Raw genomic sequence first — 22,294 nt, forward strand, 5'->3', positions numbered from 1 at the left:
TATCGTAGCCAAAATAGATTTTCCTAGTCAAGCCCTTATCTCTGGGAATTACTCAAATATTTTTGAAAGGTGCATTAACCATTCCACTCCTCTGAGTTGCCATTTAGGGCTCAGAACCATGTGTTTAGAAAATAGTGTCTTGTTGTCAGATCTGATATAAGGTCCCTCCAATTCCTTTTCCTGATCGAAGCTCTGAGTTAAGGTTTTATCCTTCTGCTAAAGTGACTACTGGCGATACTTGAAAGTATGAATGCAAATTTGAAGACATCTTCCCTGCTTTCAATTACAAGTGGTCTAGATGCTGGTATGTTGTGTTGCTACTAGACTTTATGTCTCTGTAACTAGTCTTTTCTTCTAATTATGTTTCAGGTGACTCTCTGAGCTATTTTATTGTAGAGTAACATCTGTAAGTAAGCTCATCTCCTTTTTGACTGTTGTATCCTTATTTGTGTCTCCTGGTGGAGAGACAAATATGTCACAATGATGGTGGTAGTGGACATCCACAGAACGTAACAGAAAGGCCTTTTATCAACATTTCATATGATATTGTTATTAGTTTGAATCTCATAGCACCCTTGTCACATCGTTCTTGTCACCTGACTCTCAATGGAAAAATGTCTTTTTCTCATTGAGCTCTGAGCTCACTAAGCAGAGGGTCTTTTCTTATCTCCATATACACACAGCTGTGTAGATATTTGTAGGAGGTCTGAATGAGTATCTTAATTTATTGGGTTTAATAAAGAGATCCTGAGGATAATAATGTCCAATAGGAGATTATGAACATCTTTTTACAATTTCAAAGATAGTTCACTATTCATCTATCTTCCTAAAAAAATATTTTATTTAAAATTAACCAATATACTGAATACTTATCTTTAGTGATTTTTATGTAAGATATCAGGAAGGAGATATTATTTAAAGCTCTATTTTACTTTAATTATGAGTAAAATTCTATTTAAATTGTTGGTCCAAGTCTAAATTTTCAAATTCTCTTTCTAATTTGTATGTTTTCTAGCAAACATACAAAGAAGTAAATCCAGGAATAAAATGAATGAATTGGTTACTTTGTACCTTCCCATAATACACAAGACAAAGATAAATTTTACATTGACTGTATTTGGATGCGGTGTCTTGGTATTGTCAAACAATATCTACTCTAATGTTAGAAAAAAATCTCTTTTTCTTAGTACTTGTCACTTCATGATTTTTATATATTCCTGTTTTAATAATGGTTTGTCTCTTAATGTCACTCATGCATTTAACCATTTAAAAATAATGGGGTATGAGATGGGACTGAATAATGTGAAAATTTCTTAAGGAAGAATTATTAAAATATAACAAAGAATAATTTGCAAAACCAATATGGTAGAAGTCATATTTATTGAAAAAAATTAATATCTTTGCTATAAAATTTGTAACAGGAGTATTTACTGAATGTTTATTTTGATGCTTAAACCTGAATATTACACACCAAGTACAAGACAGTAGCACTAGTTTTCCTTTATTTACATTTTGTGAAAACTGTTATGTAGTCCATGTTAAAAGAACTTATGATGGAGAATTGTTACATTAGAAAAATAATATTCTTGATAAAGCATTCCCAAGGAGTCCAATCACATTTTCTGCCTCTTCAATAAGGCAAAAAAGTCCCTGGAATAGCATATAACTTAATTTACAAAATACAATAACTGTTCAGACACATATTCAAGTTTTCTTTTGGTTTGATTTTTCCTCATTGTAAAAGCACTTTTTATTTTTTAATTTTTTATTTTTTTACTAAAACAGAAAGACTTTTAGGAAAATGTCATTGAATGATTTCAGCTATACATTACATATACAACTCTGTAGCCTAGCAACACCATTGCTGCACCATCATTAGCTTTAAATATTTTGCCTGGTGAGCTATTGTCAGATGTAGCATATTTTAAGATTTTGCCATCATTATGACTGTGGAATCACTGTTTGGTTTTCATAGGAAACAGATCTGTCACAGTATGAAGCTTTGCTTGTTTTAGGGAACTGGCACACAGTTACATTTCCACTCACAAGAGAACGCCACGATGTAGCCAAGGGCAGGCTCTGACGGCTGCGCGGAGCTTCTGCCCTGACCAACCCGGGCCTCCCGCGCTCACACTGCACAGCCCTGGACGGGTTCAGGCGGGTTCATTCCAGAGACGTGTCTGTTTTTCTTTTTTTTTTTCTTTTTGCTTTTCCTAGTTAGGTAGTTTTAATTCCTTCAAAGGCACACAGCTTCCACCTTTTTTCCAGTGTGGCTCCCACGCCTGTGAATTCCTGTTTAAACATGCGCGGCAGCCTCATCAAGAGCATTTCAATTTCACTTGCAGATATCTGTGAGAAAGGAAGAAACACCCGTTTTAGGAAAGGAACTCATCCTAGAGGTGGCAAGGGGCTGCGTGAGGATGTGCTCCTTCAGTGAGACCCACGGTACACAGTCTTCTACCTGCTCTTAAGCCATGGCCTCAGCCAAGGACCTCGGGGAAGGCGCTGAACGCGGTTCCCCTCTTTCTGAGAGCAGCTGTTGGGGGGACACGGGCGCATGTAGGGAAAGCTCCAGCCTCTTTCAGACGGATGGCTACCTTGCCATCTGGTCATAAAACTCAGGTAGATTTTTTAAATACATTTTTCTCCTACCAATTTTTAATTTCATATATTTTCCAAATAGATTTTATATATTGATTTTACACAGGGTGGGGAGGAACAAAAAGTATCAACTTATAGTTGCTTCACTTTAGTTGTTCATTGATTGCTTGTCGTTTGTGCTTTGACCAGGCATGGCCAGGGTCTTGAACCAGTGACCTCAGTGTTCCAGGTCAATGCTCTATTCACTGTGCCCCCAAACAAACAGATTACCCACAATTCTGCTCCTGCACAACCTTACTGCTCATTTTCCTGTGTCTGGGCCTAACCCATGCGTGAGCATGGGGAGCTCACGGAGAAAGGCGACTAAGACCCTGGGGTTGGGGTCTGACGTTTCCATTTGAATCTTGAATCTGCTATTGTTATAAGCTAAAAATAACCCCTACAAATGACCCCTACCAAGACAGTCACTCTAGGCCTCAGCAAGTGGGAGTAACAACATTTCATAAGGACAGATTCAGGGACATAGAAATGTTCAATGAATCAGACCTATTATTATTTTCCATGGAACAAGCACCATACAGATACCGTTTTAAAGTCACACTGTCCATTTAACAATATTAAGGCTAATTTTAAAGAGAGGCCAAATAGACTAGGAAGTTAAATCAACTGTTCACTTAATATTCACATGGGAAAGACTTCACATGATATAGTCAATATTCCTGGGCCTACCATACAAATAAGTAGAGGCAGTCCTGAAAGTTGAAATAAATTGTATTGCAAAATTTTTGTGTGAATTATTTTGAAATCTGAATGCATTTTCCCATAAAACCATGTTAAGTGAATTATTCAATTCCCAGATCAATCCACAAAAGCCTACTAATAAGCAGGTGATTAAAAGGTTCACAGTGATTTTGAAAAGAGTATTTTCTTTCAGGTAGCACCATACAAAGCCCCTTCACCAGTACCCTCATTTCCTTGTCACAACGCTCTTGTGAGATGAGATGCGCGAGGCAGACATTACGTTCTCCATTTTACAGCTGAGAAACCTGAGTGAACTACAGAACCATCTCATCAGACAGGACTGGGGACACACCTGCTGCATGTGGGTGGGGACCTGAGCACTAATGGCTAGGCTCTACCATAATTGTTATCAGCTGTGGGTGAAAAACCAGGAGTGTGGTCGTACTTTTAAATATCAAGCACTTTTGGTACTTGTTTTTTAAAAAATGATCTAGCAGTGGTTTTCAACCTCTTAATACTTGGGGACTGGTGAAAATAGGAGAATTATTTCAGAAGTTCCCAAGTATTAGCAGTTTTTGGAGACCACTAAGGTAGAAATCATCCTGAGCATAAATGAATTCAACTGAGGTCACTGGGTGTACAGTATTCATACAATGTCAGGGTGGTGAACTCTTTCACAGACCTGCACGACATTTCTGGTAGACTGGTCCATGGACCAGTGCTTGAAAACCACTGCATCTAGCCTCTTCTCTGGAGACTGATTCAGCTGATCTGGGTGTAGCCCAGATCGCCTATTTTTAACAATCATCCAGGTAATTGTTATGTTCAGGCACTTTTTGGTTATGAATGGGAATTTAAATCAGATGGGCTTGGATTTTAATCTGAGCTAGTCCTTAAGCAAACTGTGTGATTTGGGGCAGGTCACTTAGTAGCTGTAATTCTCAGTTTCTTCATGTGTATAATAGAAATAACAATATCCCTTCCAGTGCTACTGAATTATATGTAAAATGTAGTACAGTGGCTAGCACAAGTATCCTTTCTGTATACAGACAGTCCCTCGTTACAAACGAAGAGAGGTTCTGTAGGTTTGAAAATGTTCAAGTATTTATATGCACAGAAAGGTAAAAATAAATATTATGTTAAAAAACATCCGTCTAAGTTGCATTTAATAGGTAAACGTACCTGTTCCAACTTAATACAAAAATTCAGCTTAAGAACAAACCTATAAAACCTATTACGTATGTAACCCGGGGACTGCCTATATAGCCATATATCACAACACATTAATATCAACATTTAGTGGCAAGTGGCTCAAGCTCTGTGCTCACAGGCCAAAGGAAATAAGCACAGAAAGATATGTGGTCAAGCCCCGTTTTTAGTTGGTCCAGAAGGCAGTTTTCCTTAAGTTTTATGAGGCCAGATGTCTTCTAAACAAGCTCCCTTCTTTCTTCTGTAGGCGGACGGTAGAGCTAATCTATCAGAGGCTCCAGTTTCATTCAAATCCATGTGATACCTCTGGGATGAGCGGTCCTTCCTCAGATCAAGCAGAGGCTATAAAGAAACTGACAGACCAGGGTCACAGCCAGTCCGTCGTAGGCTTGTTTCCAGCATAACTATCATCACCCTTAGAAAAGTTGGGAAGAAGCCCTGTGCTACTCGTTAGGAAGGATGAAAAAGCTGAATTCTTGAGGGTAAAATAAAGATTGGACTGAAGGTAAGGTCCACGCGGGAGGCCACCTGGGCCATCAGGTCAGCACTGCCGCGCAGCAGCCCTGCAGCTGGTCGTTAACAGGCATGAAAACTGTCACTCAGAACATTTTTTCCTTGCCAGACTCTTCTGAAAATACTTTCTTTAATCTTACTACACTTTCATAGGACAGGGAATGACTTACAGATGAGGAAACTGAGGTCCAGAGAGACTAGGTAACTAGAGCAGGGGAACTCAGACAGGATGTGTGGAGCTGGGTGCAGATCCTGGCTCTCTGGCCTTGATCTGTACCACTGAGGCCAATCAGCATGGGGAGAGGGGCTGCAGAGGAAGAACATGGAACACTGCTCTTGGTCACTGCCTCTCTGCTCCTGGATAGGGACCACTGGGGAGGGGTCCATGTGCAGGAGGCAGGATCTCTGTGATGAATAAAGGGACATCATAACAGCAAAATATATATATATATATATAAATAAAGAAAGAAAAATTCCCAAGGCAACCAGATTATACGAATTATGTGCTAATGAATCTTCACCTGAATTATTCACCAAAACAGCAAGCAGATCCTGGGAATCTTGCTCTCCATGGTTTCTTGACCTGAGCCTAACTAACTTCAACCCCAAAGGAAGCAGAAGGCGGCAGAAGAGAGTAGCCACCATTCCTGAGTCCTCACCTTGGACAAGGCACCAAGTAAGAGCTCTGTATGCATCATCTCACCAGAAAGCCCACTGAACAAGCAGACAAACCCCTAACCTGCTGGGAGAAAAATGTAGAGGCAAAATATTTGGATTCTACTCATGACAGGACCATTAACCAGCTTCACCACCTTTATCTCTTTGGGTGTTTTCTCATTTGCAAGACAAAGGAATTGGAAAGCAACTCACTGAATGTGCTAAGGACTTGCACCTGAGTGCTGGCCTCACCATATATGTATTAAGCTCCTGCTTTGGGCAAGCCATTTAAAATGCATCGGCCCTCTGGGACAAAGATTTCAAACTGAGAAGATGTAATAGGTCTTTTGTGTACTTTAAAGCACAAAACAGATGGCAGCCAGCACTGAATACTTGCTGTGGACCAGACACTGTTCTGATGCTGCCTATGTATTGTCATTTGATGCAGAGGATAAAATTGAGGCACAGAGATGGCAAAGAAATTGTCTAAGGACACACAGCTCAGAAGTAGTGAAAGTGGGATTTGAAATGCTTATGAATACTTTGTTTGAATAACCAATTAACCATTCCTCAGATTTTGACACAGCCGGACATTAATATAATGAAAATTTATGTTCTCAAAAGTAGTTAACTCCAAGTTGCTATTAGTAGTGCAAGGTAATCATCTAATTCTGCCATAAAGATATAAATAATGTGGATAGAAATGTGTCACAGTTACAAAATGGACCACCGCAAATGAAATCTTATCTAATAGATCCATTTAATGAGGCTCTCTGCTAAATTCTAGAGTATTTCCTTAAAGATGTCTCTCATGGTGAAGAAAGATCAAGGAGAAACTGCTTCCAGATTAGGTTAACGGTTTCTAAACCTTTTCCGTGCCCTGACAAAATAACCTTTGTGACATGTCCCATTTGGGGTTTTGAAAACAAATTCAATAGAAAATTCAATTTGACCTCTTTTTTTATACTATGGTGTAAAGCCAGAAGCCACGGCCACCATCACAGCAGCCTGGCCCATGCAGGTTTGCATTGGATTCGGACAGTCAGTAAAGAAACAACGGAGCCAAAAACTGGTGGGCCATTATCTTTAATCCTAGCTTGCACCCGGCGGGCAAGTAAAAACACACACTGGGCTCCAAAACCCACTCACATTCAGTGCTCACAAAGCTACTGACTTATCCAAGTTTCCTAGAATCAAAGGTTTCTAGCTCACCAGACTTATTCACCTCTGTTCCCCATCTCCTTCCTTCTCTCTGCACAAACTCTGCACAAACTGGCTTCTCACTCAACACTCCGCCATCTTGGCTGCTTCTCCTGGCCTCCTCCACATGGCCTTCTCTGCTCTCTGCTCTCTCCTTTCTGCTAATCTCAGGAACCAAGAGCTCAAGCTCCTGTTCTGCCCTCATTGTATAGTGTAGAAATCAAAGCCTTTAATCCAATATACAAAATAGGGAAGTCTCTAATACAAAGTCACCCATCAGAGACATGATGGGATTGTACCACTCCACAACAAAAAGGGTGGGAAACGCTTAATCCCAAAACCAAGCCCCAGGCTACAAGGATTCTGCCTGCCCACAGCCCGCCCCCAACACACATCAATATCACCTGGGTGACGGCCTCCACGTGGGCAGCGCCATCTCTAACAAAGTGAGCATAATATATCCCATCTGCCCAATATATGGTCAAAGAATTTTCACCTTACAAATATCTTCACTTACTTTAGTTCCATTTTCTTCTCCTCTTTACAAATACTTTGTAGTTTTGCCTTCACAATATTCTTTATCAACCTACCAGTAATGTCTCGGTCTTGAAAACTGAGTCATGGTGTCATTACAGAAAACAAGGCATCCAGACCTCTCTGGCCAACCTCAGTGTCAAATGTACCCGTTTCCTGAGCAGTTGTGCAGATTCCCTTTGCTGAATCCCTTTAGAGACCAGGGGTTATCTCTTAGCTTCCCGTTGGTCACAGGTTAAAGGCCCAGGGCTGGGGGCGGGGCTCACCCTTGGGCAGAGCTCCTGAAGTGAGTCCAGCCCCGCCCCCACGGCACTGAGCTTCCTCTCTCAGGGACACAAGGGGGAGGCCCGCACTGGTGCGGCTGAGAGCATTCTGTGTGGCATTATTATAAGGATTAGAGACATGTGCTGCAACTACAAATCTCATTTTCCCAGACATCATGTATCTGGCACTCTGGAAGGTGAGGGAGATTGTCATAAACATGTTTTTATTACCCTCTTACCCAGCTGGCTTGTGTTCCAAGGAACTGGTAGTCTGTGTGTTTTCAGCCTTTGATGTTGTCAGTGGGCTCCCTCCTACCATCCCTGTTTTGCTTAAACATTTCTAAGTCTAACGTTTATACTTCTAGAAAGGATTGATTTGTTCTAATTAAAAAAGAAAAAGAAAAAAGATGAGAAGGAATGGAGGACCCCTGTGATGAAGGGGCTTGTGTGATTGGTAACACCACAGAAGTAATTTGTGAGATCTGCTTGAATTTCTTTCTGATTTGTGGACTCTAGTCCAAGTCCACTGCCTCCTTGCCAGGCCTCTGAGCACATGTGTAAATTGACACAGGCAGACATAAAGCAATTTTATTAGAAGGATGGTTGGTTCCATGGCCCCCATCAGTCAGGCAAGGGAAGCCGAGTGATGAGGTTCTTGTCTGGGGCCCTGGGAAGACACTGGCACTGGCTTTGTCAGGCTCGGCAGAGCAGCCAGTTGTAAAACCAGATTTCCTTCCACAGGACAGACTGTTAGGCTTTAGCGCACATTTTTCATAGCCCTGGGCAAAGTACGGCATCAGCATACAGATTCCTCGCTACAGACTTTGCAGAGAGAAACAAGGAGGGAGTATGTGAGAAATAAGGAAAGCAGGTAAGCGAGGAAGGAGGGACAGAGGAACAGAAAAGGAAAGAACAGGGAGCAGAAGAAGGAAAAAAGGAAGAAAATAAATAGAAGGAAGAGTTAAAAGGAGAAAAGGAAAGATCTGGAAGGAAAACGAGAGAAGGAAGAAAGGAAAGAGGAAGGAAAGGGAGAAATGCCACGGGAGAGCTAAACCACCCGAGGGAAGCCACAGGAGTAAGCGTGGGTTCAAGGACATCTCCTGTTGGGGAGCATGACTCAGCTTTCTCTCCCTTCTCTAACTCCTGTTTCTCTAGGGCCGCCTGCCCAAATTAAGTACTTCATTAGTTCATGTCTGACTTTCAAGTTGGTTTATAGATACGATATTATTTCCTCAACTAGACTACGAGTTTGTGAGAGCAGGATTCCTGAATGTCTTCTGTTCTCTGGCTGTACCCTGTTACTCCTAGTCCGTCAGACAGTGCCGATGTGGAAAAGCAGTGAATTATGTGAGCACTCACTGGGTCCCTAGTAACCTCGTCATTTTCTCTTCTGTAGGTGAGCAGTGCCTTTTTGTTCTTTATGTAGCCAAACAGAAGTACTGTTGCCTCCAATACTTCATATATCATATACTTTCCAGAGGTGCCGTGATATCTAAAATATACATTCATTATAGCCTTTCTAAGCAACAGAAAACTCATTCAGTCATTAGTATAATGACTGGTGGCTATTTAGGAGAACACCAGAATAGACATGATATTACGGATTCCTCAGGTGGGCAGCCGTACAGACAGTGCTGGGAGCACTCATCCACCCTTTCTGCCTGGCTACAGTCTGCAAGAGAATGCACTTCATTCAGTTCAGGGCGATGTGAACTTCCTCGGAACTGACAAAGTATTTTCATTTTGTATTTCTAGAGGCATGCTCTCAGTGCAGAAATGTAAACGGTCTGACCGTCTGGTGGGCAATGTTCACATGCCCGTGAGCACCCGAGCCCATCCCCAGACAGTGGTGTACTGCCCAAACGCAGGTCTTTCAAATCCACCAGCATCTGCAGCTACCTTGCGGCGAGTCCGGTTTTCAGAACCAAAGCTTCCACTCCGTGGGGCTTGGGAGGAGGCTGCAAGGATGTGAGAGGAAGAAGCCAGACACACTTGGGGAACTGGGTCTTAGCCTCCTAAAGAGTACACAAATGGCGGGAAGAACAGAGGGATCTGTTCTCTTGACTGTAAATTATGAAATAATCACCTGCTTGTTCCTTAGGATTAGCGAGTGGGCTTGAAGAGGTCTGGGCTGACGTGGAGAGTTTATGTATTGATCAGAAACCATTTTCAAGACAGTGTTGCCTGTTTGAAGAGTTCACCTGTCTGCGCCCAGTGCGTGATTTCTGACTCAGCCAAGCTTCAGGGAACCATGTTTCCCTGGCACCTCTGCCCTGTCTTCCTGCGAATGAATCTTTCTGACGTGGCCATATGCTTTTGATATGACAGAACTGAGTGAATAAGACTGAGTGATTTAGAAAAGGCCAAGAAGAGAAAGATAGGCAATTATCATTATCAAGAACTGGAATAATATTTAACTGGAAAATAGTATATTATTGGACCACACTGTGTTAGGGAGCCATGTGCAGTTTACATGCCTAGGAGAATCTAAATTAATTCCAGTCTATCCTTCCATTTCTAATCATTCTCATACCCACATGTGGCCTCTGGGGAAACCCTGATAAAACCGGCCGCTAGGGCCTGCCTTCCTTTCAGCCCTGGCACAGGCGGAATCTAAATGTAAGTTTACAGCATTCGTGGTGATGGTGCGGTTGTCAAATGTCAAGGAAACTGTGTTGTTCTAAGTGGAATATTTAAAACGCTATCTACTGGAGTCAGCGCCCTGCCCCCCCCCCCCCCCCAGTGTTATGGACTCCGGGAGGAAGCCACTACCTAAGTGTGACATTAACCAAGCCTCGTGACAGTGGCTTGGTTCTGATTGAGCAGAGGCAGGTGTGCCAGGCTACGGCACTGGGGGTGGGGCAGCCTTTCCGCAGTGGGCGCAGGGGCAGGGCCCTGCTGGGCACTTAGCCGCCAGCCCTTCATTATTCTGTTTCCTGCCTAACGCCCTAGGGGGATGGAATTCCAGTACAGAGCAATAATTTGCTCTCAGGATTAAAAAGTCAATATCCTTTCAGCTTCACTGGGATAGAAAGAATATTTAGTCCAATCCTTAGCACCCAGGAGTTTTTAAATCAGAGTACTTTTTTGATATATTTTTTACCCCAGGAGTTTTTAAGTCAGAGCACTTTTCTGATGTGTATTTTACCTCAGGCATGGGGGGTAGGGGTTGACAGCTCTTCTGAGCATTTCATCAGGAGATGGAGGGCTATCGCGCGGGGAGCCTGTGTATCTCCTCTGTGAGGAAAACACTTTCTTTATGATCTTCTAAAGTGAAAGTACCAGTCTGAGATGAAATGGAAGGAAGGGACCTTCAGGAATCCCTTCAGGAAAGGCTCCTCATCTAATGAGCAGAGACAGGGCTTTGGACACTCTCCTTAGAGATGTCCGAGGGAGCACGTGAATCTCCTCTGAGCCAGTGGGTGACCGACACACTGTCCTGAGCGTTAGAATAAAACAAGAGCTTCTGTTCCACCAAACGAATTCATTATGTATCACCCACAGGCCATTGCACATGCACATGCACACGCACATGCTGGTGTGACTACACGTGTGCACGCGCACACACACGTCCTAGATGCACAGATCACCAACCTGCGCTGAGGGAGCGGAGCAGACAGGAGTCCTGGGGTTGTTAGGGAAATGACAAGAGGACTCTGGCCATTTCAGCTCATACTGAAAAACAACTGACTCTGCAAGGGCTTCCCACTTAGGCTTTCCACAAAGGGGAGGGAAGAAATGTCAGCAATACAGGGAAGATAATAGCAACAAAGAAGTGCTTGAGAGCTCATTCTAGGCCAGGCGCTTTGGTGCAAGCAGTATTCCACTGAAGTCTCCAGGCAAAGGTAGTGGGGATATGAAGGGTGGTATTGTGACGGGAACCCCCCCCCCAAAGACAATCCCTTCAAAGCTTTATTTCAACAAAGTGACAGCTATAGCTCTTTCTTCTCATTTCATGTGAGTTAAAATGAGCATTTTCTATTACTTCCCTCTCCATATGAAGGGAGCCCACAGAGAAGACAATATTATGATTCTGAACTCCAAGAATCTATAATCTCCTCATCCCCTCTCCCTCTCTTTGGTTTTCCCTATCACCAGCTGTGAGCAGATAAAAGGGTGTGAATCTCTATGACTGAAAAATACTTTCCATTCCAGATGATTTCTCTCCACGGGGAAGTATAGGCCCTATTAGAGAGGTCAAGCAGTCACGGGGTCATGAATTCGTATGATCATTGAATCAAAATAAGAACACAGTGTAGTTAATTTTATTGATACTGAACCCTGAAAATTTAGAAGGACTCATATATACGTGTATATTTCAGGGTCACAGAACTGCCGGCTGTGCCCTGGCCGGACAGAATCATGCCCTTTGCTATGCTCTCTGGGAGAAACATGTTCATGTTTCTTCCCAGCAGGGCATTGAGCGAGCTGCTCAGTGCCAGGTCTGGTTCCCCTGGGAGGTTCTGTGGCCACCCTTCCCCAGACCCCCACAGGCAGCACTGGCTCAGGACATGTTCTATTCCGAAGGGGCCCTTTCCTTGTTCCCTGGGGTTTGATACACTGATTGAGCTCTTTTGCCCCTTCCCTCTGGGCACACAAACACTGAGCTGGGCTAGGAGTAGCACTAATTTGCAAATGGGAAAAACCACCTAAGAGAAATGAGGAGTGACCCTTCACGGGCAGAGCTGATTTTGTAGTCATTTTTGTCATTTATAGAATAATGCCGAAAAACACCACTAATACAGTTTTATTGAGAGTCATATCAGATCTTTATGTAATCAGAGGTGAATTTTCCTCTATTGTGCGGAGTCCTTGACATAGAATTCTGTGAGAATATGGTTTAAGGATAATGCCCCATCAGCTAACCTGACCTCATTTCTCCCTTGTTTTGGGGAACTTTCACGCTAACCTGCAATTTTAAATCCCTCATATGCTTTTTCAAGTAATTTGGCATCTGCTGAAAGTCATTGTCATTTCAGATAACTGTTCTTCTTTCTACAAAAACAAAGGTGAAGAGAAGACAATGATCTGCCTTCACAGACACAAGGTCCCTGAGGAAAAGTGCTGATGAACCCCCATATGCCATTAGAGCCCTAATGCAGCTCACACAGTGGGTCCCCCTGCAGCCACAATCAGCATGTTAAATCTCAGCAATGCATGTTCCCTCGAGGAAAAGAATTTACCTTGGAGTCCAGCTGCTGCATGTACGACCAAAGGTATTCTATATTGGCTCCGAAAGGATGGACATGAAGGAACGTTGATATGATGCCTGAATTAAAAAGACAAACATTGGATGTTACTGAGAGGTGAGTAAGAGCTCCATCTATTAGCGGAAATTTCATAATGTCCTCTAACTCCAATGATGGCTTTGTCATGGTAAGTTACATACAGTCTTGCCATTTCTGACAGCACTTAGCAAGCATACAAAAGGCCCCTTCTGAGGACGGTCCCAGTAATATGGAAGGGTAGTAGCTGGAAAAGCTAGGGTCTGCGATAAAGTACAGATAAATAAAGGTATTACTAAACAAAGGCTCCTGGAAGCATTTCAAATACTACCAATTTTATGCTTGATTTACCAATATAAAATTATAGTTATTGGAAGGATAAAATTATCTTCTTTCCCTTGGGGGCATTTGCCATATGAAAATGGCTCATACAGCTGTGTCAGAACTCACACCACCTCAAATTTCCCGGATAATTATAGCTGCTAGTTATGAAAAGTATTTAACACACATTTCCCCTAACTGCGGCTAAAGGAAGCATAAATCCTTCCTGAAACCTTGCCCCCACCCCCCACCCCCGCCCCAGGTTGTTGCTGTTGTTTAAAGGGAGGGGCTTGCTTTCTCCCTCTCCCTGTTGTAATTTACAAGATTATTTAAAGGTTCAGGAATGGATGGTTCCTCTGGAGTCTGATTATAAATCAGAAGGCTTTTCTATCATGAAAATCAACTGTCAACATTGTACTGACAAATGAGAAACTTGATGTTGGTGTCAGGGCTGGAGTAAAAGATTACCTTTCTACCCTCCCTGCTCCTGTATCCAAAACTAAATAGTGACTATGAAGACCTTGCCTCCACAGACTGTACGATTCTATTTGTTAAGAAACTGTGTTCAAACTGCCCATTTGTTTGGCTCTCTTTTAAGTAGGCTCTGAGATGACTTAAATCTGAGGCTAAGCCCTCACGTTGTTTATTCAGGTTTGATGTTTGAAAGCCAAAGCCCACTTTGTATGAAAGGTAGTCAGGGAGAGCGGGAGAATAGAGGTCCTCGCTCTGGTCTAGGTCACGCTGTGAATAGCAGGTGACCTTGGATTGACCTGGGATCTGTTCTCCTTCCTGTGTGATTCTTGAAATGTTCTGGGATGCCTGCCAGTTTTTTAAGAAAAGGTACCGGTTTATCCTTAGGCTGAGGCCAAGAACCAAAGCGTCTAGACAAGCATTCTCAGAAACCTTCCTCAGGACACTGCTTTTAGGTGGGTTTTATTATTTTGTCGTGAAATGAAGAAGACAGAAGTAATTCATTACACTTCTCCATAAAGCTCAAACCTCACTTTCAGAAACTGATGTGTTTTTTTCTAGGGATATAAAGCACTACCATTTTATTCTGAGATTATGTTCTTCGTTTTTTTGCTAAAATATCCTTTTATGAAATAATGGTGATAATAAAAGGTAATAATGGTAGTTTTAATATCTTTCGGTGGCAAATAGCCATTTCTAATGTATGTAAATGGCATTGTTTGTTCCCCTCCTATCACTTTAATTTGTTAATTTATGTTTTAATTTTCTAGAATTGGCACTACTTCCCTGTGTCTGAAATTCTCAAATCCGGTGAGGTGGCATTGCATGCAATTCTGTTACTAGTAAAAGTATGACATGGAAGCTCATGAATGATTTAATAAGAAAATTAGAAATATTTAAAGAAATAACATTCTCTTTGCATTTCTTAAGGGGGAGGGGAGAGAATTCTTCTGGGTGTTGGATGGGGCTTTCCCTGCTGTCCCAGGCTGAGGACAAGGGGTACGAGGTACACCACTTCCCACAGGCAGCCTCCAGCAAAGGTCGGCAGACCCCACCCATTAAGGAGGAGGACAGAGTCAGTTGGCTCTGGCTTTGTAACTAGGCAAGGGTGTGACTAGCGACCAGCTTTTTCACACGCAGAGAGAAGAGGGGCGCTCCAGGAGTGGCCCACGGTGTCGGGAGGGAGGGGCGCTTCAGGGAGTGGCTGAGGTGTCGGGAGGGAGGGGCGCTCCAGGGAGTGGCTGAGGTGTCGGGAGGGAGGGGTGCTGCAGGAGGGGGCAGCACTCCTTTCCTGGCAGCAGACTGACAGGCCTGGCTGTGTGCTGACTGAGCATGGGGGAGATGCTGGGGCTGAGATGGGGAGCTCTGTAGAACTGCAGCATTTGGGGTGACTAGGATGTGTGAGTTTCCCATGGAGTAACGGGCATCTCAGAAGGGAGAGGGCTTGAACAGTCTTATGATTAAGTACTGCAAGGGCCTCAGCACCTAGAGAAAACCACTGTTCGTACAATATCCTCACTGGACAGAGACTTATCAACACCTCCCCGAGAAACCACAGCCTCTCCTAAAAATACCCAGGGAGTGTGATGTTAAGTCAAATGTCTGTAGTGGAATGAACAGAAAGAGTCAGAAGAAGAAGGGGTAGGGACTTGGGGAGAGGCTGATAACCCTCCGCCCAGGAGACGAAGTGCTGAAAGCAGAAATTTAGGGATAGCAGCAATGGAGGACTTGGAGTGGCCACTCTGGTGCCTCTGTGATGTTGGCATCCCTCTGTGCACTCACATCCTTGCTCCCTCACTGTTTACCATCCTCAGTCACCCCCATGGAAGCCTGCCCTTAGGCTGTGCGTGTTCTGGTTCGGTATTGAGAATGCAGTATGCATATATACGGCTCACAAAAATTAGGGGATATTTCAAAATGAATATGAAGCAATAAAATATCCCCTAATTTTTTTGAGCAGAATATAATAACTATGTTGAAGAAATTTATCCTTTAGAACTAGAAATAGCCATTGTACTTGTTTAAAATTTCTACTGTTCTGTTGTTCTATTATTGATAAATGGGGATAAATAAGAACTGTAAAACTTGTGTAAAAATGATATAATAACCTTTCAAAAATTAGGTAACTTGGAGGCATTATTCACTTGTGATCCCTGCCCATAACTCATCCTGTTATGGATTCAGAAGGCTGAAATAACTTGGGTGTTTGGGGCATGTATACTCTTTTAAAATTTATGTTTTTAATTGAGGTAATATGGGTTAATACTATTATATAAGTTTCAGGTATGTAACATACTTGATAGTTGTGTACACTATAGTGAGCTCAGCACCAAAAGTCTAGTTTCCAGTTGTCACCATATGTCAACTATTACTCATCTTTCCCTACCCCTACCCCTCTGCCTCTGGTGAACGAACACTGTTTCCTGTACTGTAAGTTTGTTTTTGTTTTGTTTGTTCATTTGTCTTTTTTGATTCATATTCCACATATGAGTTAAATCATAAGGTCTTTGTCCTTTTCTGTCTGACTTATCATTTACCACAAAACCCTCAAACTCCTTCCATGTTGCCACAAATGGCAATGGTTCATCATTTTTATGGCTGAGTAATATTCTCTTATTCTTTCTCCCTCCCTCCCTCCCTCCCTCTCTCCCTCCCTCCCTCCCTCCCTCCCTCTCTCCCTTCCTTCCTCCCTCTCCCTTCTTCCTTCCTTCCTTCCTTCCTTCCTTCCTTCCTTCCTTCCTTCCTTCCTTCCTTCCTTCCTTTCTGTTTCTTTCATTTCCTTCCTTCCTTCTTTCCCTACTCATCTATCTACCTACTCACCTACCTACCAACCACATTTTTATTTATTCATACATTGATAGACACATATTTTAGAACTAATGAACATAGAGGTGTATGCATGCATATTTTTGAATTGGTGTTTTCATATCCTTTGGATAAATAACCAGAAGAGGAATTTCTGGGTCATATGGTAGTTCTAATCTTAATTTTCCCATACTATTTTCTATAGTGGCTGCATTAATTTACAAGCCCGTCAACATTGTATAAGGGTTCCCTTTTCTCCATATCTCACTAGCACATGTTATTTATTGATGATAGTCATTCTAACACAGTGGTTCTCAACCTTTCTAATGCCGTGACCCCACAATACAGTTCCTCATGTTGCGGTGACCCCAAACCAAAAAATAATTTTGGTGGCTACTTCATAACTGTAATTTTGCTACAGTTATGATTCAGAATGTAAATACCTGATATGCATTATGTATTTTCCGATGGCTTTAGGCGACCCCACTGGGGTTGCGACCCACAGGTTGAGAACCACTGTTCTAACAGGTGTGAGGTCATGTTTCACTGTAGTTTTGACTTGTATTTCCCTAATAATTAATGATGTTGAGCACCTTTTCATGTGCCTATTGGCCATCTCTATGTCTTCCTTGGGAAAATACGTAGTTAGATCCTCAGCTCATTTTTTAATAGAATTGTTTTGTTGTTGTTGAGTTGTATGAATTCTTTATATGTTTTGAATATTAACCCCTTTTTTTGGAAATATCATTTGCAAATATCTGCTCCCACTGATGGGTTGCCTTTTATCAATGGCTTGTTTCCTTTGCTGTGCAGAAGCTTTCTATTTGATGAAATCCTCTTTGTTCGTCTTTGGTTTGTTTCCCAGGGCAGGGAAACTTTTTATAGAAACTATTTTGTTCATCAAACTAAGGGAAAATGGATGTATGATTTCTATACATCTTTCTAAACTCAGATTAGACACCCTGACCCAGACATGAATATTTTTCTGAGAAGGGTATATACAGACCCATCTCCACTGTAGCTTATATTATCAAGCTGTTAGCTTTTCTTTTTTTTTTTTTTTTGTATTTTTCTGAAGCTGGAAACGGGGAGAGACAGTCAGACAGACTCCCGCATGCGCCCGACTGGGATCCACCCGGCACACCCACCAAGGAGCGATGCTCTGTCCCTCCGGGGCGTCGCTCTGCCGAGACCAGAGCCACTCTAGCGCCTGGGGCAGAGGCCAAGGAGCCATCCCCAGCGCCCGGGCCATCTTTGCTCCTATGGAGCCTTGGCTGCGGGAGGGGAAGAGAGAGACAGAGAGGAAGGAGGGGGGGTGGAGAAGCAAATGGGCGCTTCTCCTATGTGCCCTGGCCGGGAATTGAACCCGGGTCCCCCGCACGCCAGGCCGACGCTCTACCGCTGAGCCAACCGGCCAGGGCTGTTAGCTTTTCTTTATAAAAGTTTAGCAATTTCCTTACATACATGCGGGGCCTAAATATATAGTTAAATAAAAGTTTCCCAAGCTCTTCCTATGAATGGCAACCACACTATTCATTATTGCTAGAGACACAGCAGCAGTGGGAGGCAGCAGTCGTCCCCCTCCCATGTCCTGCCCCCTTCCTCCTCACTACTCCCCCCGGCCCACACCAGGAGTCCTGGAAGCATCAGTCATGCTATCTGAGAAAAATGATACTTTGATCTTCAAATTCCTAGCCTCCAGAACTGTAAGAAATAAATTTGTGGTCTATTCGAAAAAAAAAAAAAGATTTAGGTTAATGACTTATTCTTTATGGTCAGTAGCTTTTAGAGAAGAACATGCTCCCCAGATTACCGTTTTTAGATACAGCCTAAATATAGTCTCAATTCTGTCCACTGAAAACACAAAAAGGTACCACCCAGTCTTCACTAAGTGCCTGTCTCTGAATTCCATTCTGCTTCCGGATACCCACGCATTAGGGGGACTATTCCGGTTCAGCTGTAACTGGTGTGTGCAGATGCGTGAAATGGTGATGGTAATGGAAATGGTGGTGGTAGGGGAGGGCTTGATGAAAAGAAACACACCAGTTACCCATGATATGCATGCCCCGACCTGCATAGAAGCAGGAGGTATGTCAGGAAATACACCTGATCAGCAAGGATTTGAGGATGTTTCCCACAGGTCTTGGAAAGTCTTGAAGAATAGCTACTTTATAAAAAGAGTTGTTGAGAGGTTTTGACTATATCTAGATGAAATTTACAATGATGAATAGCATTGACAGGGTGCCCAGGGCTGCTAGGATTGGAAATCTATTGTATTAGAACAAATTAAAAAGCAAGAGAAGTTGGAGTGATACAGACTCAGAGTTCTGTCAACATCTTTCAAAGCTATTTGTCTTATCAATTAAAATATTTTGATCCATTCTCCTTCAAAACAATAGCCAGTGGTTTCTAGCCAAATACAGCTCCAAAGGTCTGGTACTAAGTCAAATGTATTGACTCATTCTATCCCACATGAGTTCAATGCATGCTAAAACCAACATGTAGGCCACATGTGAAATGAACTAGGAGTTCCTGCACAGACATTAGGCAATGTCAGGCTGATCTAATGTGTGGTTACTACAGAACTGTGAGATATAAAATGCTACCTTGCAGTGCTCCCATAAAGATGTAATTCTTTTAGGTCAACTTGTGTTCCCAAGGATCAATTGCAAAATAATCCAGAAATCACAATAATAAAGTGCCTTCTAAGAGCCTATCTTCTTTAGTTGAATTGGAACATAGTACTCTATCCCCACTGACTGCCAAGCAGAAAATTTGACAGAAAGGTTGAATTCCCAAGGGACTCAGGATCGGAAATCTATAACGCTCCGAATAATGTTCTCAATGAAATCCCACTGACCTTCTATGATATGTACTTAACTTATATGCCTTAAAGACTTCAATTTTATAGAATGGTCATCAGACTATCTGGAAAGAATAATTACTTTAGCCCAGATAAATTAGGGTTACAGATCATTACAAATAACTAGGATTGCTTGTTGTTTAGGAAGTTCTAGCCTCAGTTTTATGTTCTCTGTGTAGATGGAATCCACTTGAATAGCTTATCCCCACCCCCTTCTCTTACAGGTAATCAAGGTTTGTGCCACTGCATTTTTTATATAACATTTGTATATCTCAAGAGGGTATTGAATTATCTGAATATATTCACATATAGCATGTACTATAGGCACCTGAGGTGGTGAAGATTTTGCCACCAAGTATTTCCAATAGAAGGCAAAGTTTTTGCTGTGTTCCTGGCCTTCCAGATGGACTTAGAGCAGGCCCAATGTTTTCTATATGGGTTTAATTAGTTTAAGGGAAGAGTCCAGGGGAACTGCAGAGTATTCCTGACCCCTCTAGATATATCAGAAATCCAGGAGACTCTCAGAACTTCTATTTATAAGAATTTGTTAGGAAAAAAAAAAGTAGCCCCAGCACCAGGAACTCCTTTCTTTAGTCTGGTCCAGAGTAGTTTGGGACCCTATTCTGTTATTCTGTCCCTAGCACAGCCCTAGATTACCTGCCAGAGAGGTCTTTATTGTCCCAACATTCAGGTATCTGCAAAGTATGAATGGCCAGACTCAATTAGCAGAGGAGCTATTTAGAAGACAGTGTAAATAAACTATGTTCTCCGAGTAGCATGCAAAAAGAGAAGCAATCTAAAATGAGAGGCAGGACATAAAATAAAGAAAATGGAAACTCAGTCCCATTTTTTAATGGTAGAGTGGTCTGTGTTATTCAGATTTAAAGAGGGAAAGTGTTATGGCATTGGGTGCTTTGTTCACACCCTAAAGCACCAGGGGGGAAATCACAGTTTAGTCTCAGTGAGCAAAAGAGAAACAGTTGCCAGAGTTTGACATATTTTCCTGTAGAAGAAAAATCCAGTTGCTAAATCCATATGGGTTCATTCTAGGTTCTTGGAACGATAGCACATCAGCATGTCTTATGAAACTTGTGCATAGCATGTTATTACAGCTGTATATCATCAGAGAGAAAAAAATAATTGGTTTTCCTCGGAGTATCTCTAAGTTGATGTCATATTCAATAACCCTGTAGTTGAAAAATCTATATGTGATGGATGGAGCTTGGACTGTCTTTTGAATTTATTCTTCCTGTGCCAGCTTCTACAGGCCCTGGTGTACCTGTCATTGTGAGGTGAGTGCATGCAGTATTTAGAAGATGCATCCAGGTGCTCCTGCTGCCAGATAACGAACCGGAGAAGAACAATGTGTCTCACAGGTATGGCGGCCTCATCCTTCACTCCTAACCATGCCACGGAGGAGCCCCAGACCGGGATTAGCACCAAAGTGCACCTTGAATCAGGCCTGCAGCTGCTCCTTCTCTAGATTTGAGGTCTTGGGAGAGTCTTAAACATACCGGCTTCTGAGATGGAGTCCAGAAACATTACGGACACCTCTCATCAAGAACTTGTCCTTGTGAGAGTAAGGACTGTTTCTGGATCTGCCCTGATGACGATTAAAAGAGAACACTTGGAGCTTTGTCTCTGGTCCAGGCAAAGAAAAAAACCAATTTAGTTGTATTTTGTAGAATAACTGAATTTAAAAAAAATTTATTTTATTTATTGAGAATTTTTAGAAGAGTTTATTTGAGCCAAACTGAGAATATGCCAGGGAGCAAGGTCTCAAATGCCCTCCAACTGAATGTTTCTTAAGCAAAGAGCAACTTTCCTTTTCTATAATGGCCAGATTATTCTAGTTATCTTGTATTAATGGATCCATACTGGGCGGGCAGGGAAGCCTGGATTAGACTACTGGATCAGCCTAGCATTGGTGTCTTGATGTCTCTATACAAATATTGATCGACTTACGACCTATGCAACGTATGACCATTCGACTTTACGACCACAATCGCTAGCCACAACTGCTCCGCATCTGGCAGCACAAGCGTTGCCCAGCTGGGCGTACGACAGTGCGGACCAGCTTCCGGCAGCACCACCATCTCCATGTGCACCATTTCAACTGTTATCCCGGACTCGGTACAGCAATTTGTGTTTTGTGTCTTGGATATTTTTCATCAAACCCCTCCCAAGATGTCTACCAAGAGGAAATTGTCTTTGCAAATATTAAACCAGTTGTACTGGTAATGCAGTGTTTTACTTAAGCCTGATGAATATAAAAATAAGAAACAAAATGGTGTAGAGATGATACAAATGGCATACAATGAACAAAGAAAATTATGATATATAACAATAATGAAAGAAAATTATGATAAAATATGACTTAAAGATTTTTATAACATCATTTCACAGTACTGTACATATAGCCTACTCAACTTACGACCAAATCATGTTATGACTGGTCTGTCGGAACCAGTCAGGGTCATAAGTTGAGCACTAGCTGTATAGTCAGTGTAGGATTCCAAAACAAGTCACCCTAAGATATGCTTCTGTGGTATGCAGATTGTTTTGAGCTAAAGGCAACTTGACCCACACACAAGCTCTGGAGAGACTTCGGAATGCAACCCTTAACTGCCTAGAAGAATTTTAATTCAAGGACTTGATCATAGAGATTACGAGTGATAATCTTTCCATCCACCTTCAGCAGGGCAAATGTTTATTCACTAAGCATCTGCTCTTCTTATCATCCTGCAGTGACCCTTTGAGTCCCCTGAGCTGCATGACTTCATCCCTAGCAAGGTCTTATACACCTGAATCCTTCCTTCTGTCTCTGACCCTCTCCTGCACGTGGGGTCTCTGACTGTCTCATGTATGCAGTTCCCAAACATACATGTGTT

At 42.4% G+C, this 22,294-nt stretch overlaps 1 protein-coding gene across 5 annotated transcripts in view; it reads right to left on the bottom strand.

Annotated features, from left to right (window-relative positions):
* Positions 1 to 1,363: 1,363 nt before the first annotated feature.
* Positions 1,364 to 22,294, bottom strand: part of ENOX1 (ecto-NOX disulfide-thiol exchanger 1) — a 617,728-nt gene continuing 596,797 nt past the window's right edge. For all 5 annotated transcript variants that reach the window (XM_066380846.1, XM_066380849.1, XM_066380848.1 and 2 more), the window contains 2 exons: positions 12,902 to 12,987; positions 1,364 to 2,349 (listed from right to left, as the gene is read on the bottom strand). In XM_066380846.1, coding sequence (XP_066236943.1) covers positions 2,218 to 2,349; positions 12,902 to 12,987 — 218 coding nt within the window. In that variant the 3' untranslated portion in view covers positions 1,364 to 2,217. The remainder of the gene's footprint in view (positions 2,350 to 12,901; positions 12,988 to 22,294) is intronic.

Source organism: Saccopteryx leptura, chromosome 4 (genome assembly GCF_036850995.1).
Source record: "Saccopteryx leptura isolate mSacLep1 chromosome 4, mSacLep1_pri_phased_curated, whole genome shotgun sequence".
NCBI classification, from domain to species: domain Eukaryota; kingdom Metazoa; phylum Chordata; class Mammalia; order Chiroptera; family Emballonuridae; genus Saccopteryx; species Saccopteryx leptura.